Raw genomic sequence first — 6,191 nt, 5'->3', positions numbered from 1 at the left:
CAATCTGTAATTTTCATAAATTCAAGAATTTCAATAGTTGAAGTTATTTTATTTGATAATTTCATTTGTAATATTTTTAATTCAATAAATAAATCATCTAACTCATATAATGAGTAAAAGTAAATTTAAAATTAACACATTAATGTCTTAATTTTTCACTATCCAAAAATTTTAAAGTTTTCGAATCAAATGAAAAACCAAATATATGATCAAATGATTTCATTTCTTTAAATCTACATTTTAAAGAAGTAATCGTTATGTCCACAACAACTACAAAATATTCAAATCCTAAATGACATTTTATTAAAAATATTGGCTCCATATTCATATTAGATGCAAAACTCTTAGCAATAGTCAAACTTGTATTAGATATTAGACCTTCTAATTGTTTCATGATAAAGTCAATGCGCATAGTATACACAAAAAATGATATTAGACCTTATAATTTTTGGGGGCCCCAAAATTATTCAGAATGAAATTTTTTGGGCCTCATTTTTTTTTATTCAATGCTAATAGTATACACAAGAAGAAAGTTAGGCCAATAATAATAATAGTATATATAAGATAATATAAAAAAATTTGGGCCCCCAAAAATGATGGGCCCTGGGCGATCGCCCATGCTGGCCCGCCCTCAGAGACGGCCCTGCTTGGCCGTCCTTTCATTTCCCGGTCGAACACCTCTAAGTAGAATGGTGCAATTTTTGTATGTTAGGGCAAATGGGCCACTTACTTATTCAGCCCACTATTTATTTTCCTTTTTAAATTTTCTTTTTTATTATATATAGTTGCAACTACGCTGCTTAAAGTCCCTCCCTCCTCTTCCTTGCCCTATTTCAAATTCTATTGTGCCCTCTGCTCTCTCTCTCTCTCATCATCAATCTTCCAGCTCAGGTACTCTCTTTCTCTATCTCTCTCTACATTTGATATTCGAATTTCTATAGATTATCATGTGTTGAGCAATATCTCTTGCCTATAGGTTTTTAGAGTATCATTTGAAAACCTAGCTTAAACCCTAGCCCCAAAACTGTGAAATGGCAATGGAGTGGAACGCCGAAACCCTACAATTCCTGTCCCAGTGTTTCATCAACACGCTGTCGCCGCTCCCTGAGCCCCGCCGCCGCGCGGAAGCAGCATTGGCAGAGGCCGCCGATCGGGCCAACTATGGGCTGGCGGTTCTCCGGCTGGTCGCGGAGCCTGCTGTAGATGAGCAGATCCGCCAATCCGCCGCTGTTAACTTCAAGAACCACCTCAAAGCTCGCTGGGCGCAGAATCCCGATGACCCGGACCGGATTGTTATGCCGGACACTGAGAAGGAGCAAATTAAAGGTTTGATTGTTAGGCTGATGGTTACTGCGACGCCGAAAATTCAAGCTCAGCTTAGTGAAGCTTTGACTGTCATCGGGAACCATGATTTCCCAAAACAATGGCGGGCTTTGTTGCCTGAGTTAGTTGTGACTTTGGATGAATTGAGTCAGGCAAATGATTATGTTTCAGTGAATGGGATTTTAGCTACGGTTGATTCGTTGCTGAAGAAGTTTAGATACGAGTATAAGACAAATGATCTCTTACTTGATCTGAAGTATTGTCTTGATAACTTTGCCCGGCCACTGTTAGAAGTGTTTCAGCGGACTGCACGGTATCTAGACCATGCTGTGGGTTCTGGGGCTGCAAATGCTGTCGTTCTGAAGGGTTATATAGAGTCACAGACGTTATGTTGTTGGATCTTTTATTCATTCAATTATATGGATTTGCCGGAGTTTTTTGAGGATCATATGAATGAATGGATGGTTGAGTTCAATAAATATTTGACAGTAAAATATTCTGCCTTAGAAGATAGTGGAAGTGATGGGCTTGCTGTAGTTGATGACTTGAGAGCTGTGGTTTGTGAGAATATTAGCCTGTATATGAAGAGAGATGAGGAAACATTTCAGGGGTATTTGGGTGGGTTTGTGGAGGCTGTGTGGGGACTCTTAGTGGCTGCGTCTAATTCTTCTAGTCGGGAGAGTCTCACCGTGACTGCTATTAAGTTTTTGACTACGGTTAGTACAAGTGTTCATCATATTTTGTTTGCAAGGGAGGATATTTTGCAGCAGATTTGTCAGAGTATAGTGATTCCTAATGTGATGCTAAGGGATGAGGACGAGGAGCTTTTTGAGATGAATTACATTGAGTTCATTAGAAGAGATATGGAAGGCAGTGACTTGGAAACTAGGAGGAGGATTGCTTGCGAACTCCTCAAGGGAATTGCTTTAAACTATAAGGAGAGGGTGGCCGAAAAGGCTTCTGCTCAGATACAGAGTCTCCTAGCCTCATTTTCACAGAATCCGGCCGCTAACTGGAAGCACAAAGATTGTGCTATTTATTTGGTTGTGTCCCTTGCCACAAAGAAAGCCAGTGGCACCTCAATTTCCACTGACCTTGTTGACGTTGAGAGCTTCTTTGGGTCTGTAATTGTGCCAGAGCTGCGAAGTCAAGATGTTAATGGATTTCCGATGTTGAAAGCTGGTGCATTAAAGTTCTTCACAATGTTCAGGAATCAGATCCCCAAAGGTGTTGCTGTCTCACTGCTACCCGATGTTGTCCGCTTCCTGGTCTCTGAGTCAAATGTCGTTCATTCATATGCAGCCAGCTGCATTGAGAAGCTTCTTCTAGTCAAGGATGAGGGAGGGAGGGCTAGATATTCAGCTGAAGATATCAGCCCATTTCTGCTAGCATTAATGACCAATCTTTTTGGTGCCTTACAAAGGCCAGAATCTGAGGAGAACCATTATGTGATGAAGTGCATCGTGAGGGTTCTTGGAGTTGCTAATATTTCACATGAGGTTGCGGTACCTTGCATCAATGGTCTGGCAACTGTTCTAAACAGAGTTTGTGAAAACCCAAAGAACCCCGACTTTAATCATCATCTGTTTGATTCGGTGGCTCTTTTAATCAGGAGGGCTTGTGAGCAAGACCCATCTATTATTTCAGCTTTTGAAACAAGGTTACTGCCCATCCTACAGGTGATCTTATCGAGAGATATTACTGAGTTCTTTCCTTATGCATTCCAGCTGCTAGCTCAGCTTGTGGACTTCAATCGATCTCCTTTACCAGGGAATTATATGGATATATTTGCAATACTCCTTCTTCAAGATTCTTGGAAAAAGTCTGCAAATGTACCTTCTCTTGTCCGCTTGCTTCAGGCCTTCCTTAGGAAGGCTCCACATGAACTAAATCAGCAGGGGCGTTTATCCAATATCCTTGGAATATTTGAAAATTTAGTCTCATCACGGAGTACTGCTGAACAAGGATTTTATGTGCTCAATACTGTGATTGAAAATCTTGGTTATGATGTTGTCTCTGCCTACATTAGCCATATATGGTTTACCCTGTTTCAGCGGCTGCAAAACAACAAAACAACAAAGATTGTCAAGTCTCTTATAATATTTATGTCACTTTTCCTGGTGAAACATGGTCCTGAGAAACTTGTTGGTTCGATGAATGCTGTGCAGCCTGATGTTTTTATCCAAATTTTGGAGAAAGTTTGGATACCCGACCTCAAGTCAATCACAGGTCCCCAGGAGCTGAAGTTAACTTCAGTAGCTTCAACTAGGATCTTATGTGAGTATCTGTCACCATCACATTCAGAACGTTGGGGAAAATTTCTTGACAGCATTGTTACACTCATTTCACGACCAGAGGAGGACAGAGTGGATGAGGAGCCTGAGGATCCAGATTTTAGTGAAACTATTGGTTCTAATGCTGCACGTTTCCTGTTGCGCAATGCTGGGAGGAAAGATGAGGACCCTCTGCCGGACATCAAAGATCCAAAGCAATTTTTGGTTGCATCTTTAGCAAATCTTTCTGCTCGTTCCCCTGGAACTTTGCCTCGGATCATCGCTGGAAATCTTGATCCAGCTAATCAAACTGCTTTACTTCAACTTTGCAGCTCCTACAATCTCACCATAGTTTGAGGAGTAATTTACCTTGTGTAAGTCTTACCATTTGAAACACTCATTTTCCCCTTTACAGGTTGAGAATTGTTTATTGCCTATATTATTTGGAACAGTTGAGACTTCTTGATCTTTGTGGATTGTCTTATATGTTAGATGTCATATAGCTAAGGGTGATACAGTAAGAATTCTTATTTTGGACAGTTAGGATGTTTACAAACTGCTTCGTAATCTAGTGCAATATGCCTTGGATGCAACAGAATGTGGGTAGCATGTGAAAGTGGTGATATCAATTAAATTTTCCACTTCATACTTTTGGGGTCAGTGTCTAAGGCAACCTTTATGGGTGCAGCTATGTTTCAAACCACGACAAAAGATAAAAACAACTAACAAGATTGGAACTATTACATGTTTTCCAATTTCCCTGTTAGTGAGATTTACACTTGTTGCCCAAGTTGTCTTTAAGATGTTTGGTGTATTATTGATAACCAATATAATTCAACCATGTCATAATGATTTTTTAAAGTGTTATTTGGTTGGGACAACAATTTCTGGTGTTGATCGTACCGAACCATGAAAAGGCTACATATATGAGAATGGAAAAGAAAAATATGCTATGCTGACATCTAGAATTCTTTATTGAACTTATCTCCTGTTTCATATATGCTTGTTTTCTCATCGGCTGCACATTGATATAAGCTAGAGCCTAAATATTACCTGCATGTCTTGGAGATGTTTTGGATATTTATTTGTTTGATCATTATTGACTGCTATAAAGGCCATGAACCTACTTCTAATGTCTCATAATTAATATACATAAGATATTAATTATAACCTATAATAACTTTTTCAATAGTCATGCGCCATTCCGGTTAAAATCAACTCCTGCTTGCCAATATGATGTTTTGACAAATACTTATAGGTGATAATATGACCTGAATGAGGCTGTCAATTAGGCCTTTTTATTGTTTAATTGATGAACTTGGGAAAAGTTTGACTGATTGTATGAAAAACTTGTTGAGTAAATAATTTAGATAAGTTTCTTAAATTAATTGTTGCCTGGAAGATTTGTGCTCTGTACCCCCTTTAGCTCAAACCAACAGACTGCAAGACTAGTTTCTAGATCATGTTGGTTTCCACAAATGACTGCCTAGCCTGCAACTCTATTATATTTGGGTCAAGAGAAATCCTGGATGCTTTCTGTAATTATCTCATGCCACTGGATTTGATAGTTCTATGGACTTCTAAAATGCCACGGCTTTCAGAGAAGGGTTTGTAACAATACTAACAATGAAATTCTACTGTATCACCTTACATCTGCCTTAGTCTAAGCACTTTCTGAGCTTTAGTGAAGTCAGTTTTAGAAGCACATTAAAAATCATAAAAGTCACTGGAAAACGTAATTAGCCTTTTTTCGTGATTTTTGTTTCTGATGGTCTGCACAATGGGATCACCATTCCTGTAAAAAGTAAAATACATCGTTTCGTTTTACTTGGAGCATTTTATTTGATAACTTTAAGGGCACTAGCATTTTGTGCATACTTTTGTTTGTTTGCATCCTCTTTACTAACTTTTGGCTCCAAAAAGTCTAGTTTAGTCATTTCAGTTCCTAACGTGTTTCTCTTTTTCCAGGATCATGTTTGGATGAAGGAAATTGGATTGTTTCTGGTCTTGGTTGTAGGTCTGGGTCGTTTCATTATCCACTGCTCTTAAATCCAACCAACCAGTCAGATGAGTCGGTATGTCTCAAAAAAATTCTGGTTTTGTGGGCTCATACGGTCAAGATTAAGTCCCCTTGGATGGAACTGTCAACAACTACCTATGTTGGTTCAAGGTGACTGTCGGTTTTCCTTACCATGCTTCTATATATAGTTGCATGGAACTCTTTTTGTTCTGTTCTGTGATGTGAAGCAACACAGACAGAAACCGAGTCTCTTCTTTTTCTTGAGGGCTAAAGTCATTAACAGTTTGCTTTTTCTCAAGCTGTATGTGTCGATTTCTGTCTTATCATTTATTGTGATGAAATTTTAATTTTATGCTGTGCTATCAATCTATCTATGAGTCGGGTTTCTTAAGATAATGAGTTGTGCTTTTATATTATTTTTGCTTCTTACAATTGGGAGCTTTTTGTGCATTTGATATGATATGTTTATTGGTGTGGTGGAGAATACAAGTAAAGGTAAAATAACATTTGAAGGTAGCTCTCTCCCTCTCTGTTAGGTAATGGGAGAAGTTTTCGAGAGACTAATGATATTGTTT

The 6,191-nt window shown here is 38.7% G+C and overlaps 1 protein-coding gene across 2 annotated transcripts; it reads left to right on the top strand.

The window, feature by feature from the left end:
* The first annotated feature begins 710 nt into the window (after nt 1–710).
* LOC130997346 (exportin-2) lies at nt 711–5,968 on the top strand. Of its 2 annotated transcripts, XM_057922638.1 has the most exons (3): nt 711–891; nt 977–3,970; nt 5,565–5,968. In XM_057922638.1, the coding sequence occupies exon 2, from the start codon at nt 1,032–1,034 to the stop codon at nt 3,951–3,953; it is 2,922 nt and encodes a 973-aa protein (XP_057778621.1). In that variant the 5' UTR covers nt 711–891; nt 977–1,031; the 3' UTR covers nt 3,954–3,970; nt 5,565–5,968. The 2 variants fall into 2 exon arrangements, with proteins under 2 accessions (XP_057778621.1, XP_057778622.1); XM_057922639.1 differs by having other exon boundaries at nt 711–3,970.
* Nucleotides 5,969–6,191: the final 223 nt, after the last annotated feature.

Source organism: Salvia miltiorrhiza, chromosome 8 (assembly GCF_028751815.1).
Source record: "Salvia miltiorrhiza cultivar Shanhuang (shh) chromosome 8, IMPLAD_Smil_shh, whole genome shotgun sequence".
NCBI lineage: Eukaryota > Viridiplantae > Streptophyta > Magnoliopsida > Lamiales > Lamiaceae > Salvia > Salvia miltiorrhiza.
This window is presented reverse-complemented; position numbering and strand designations above follow the sequence as displayed.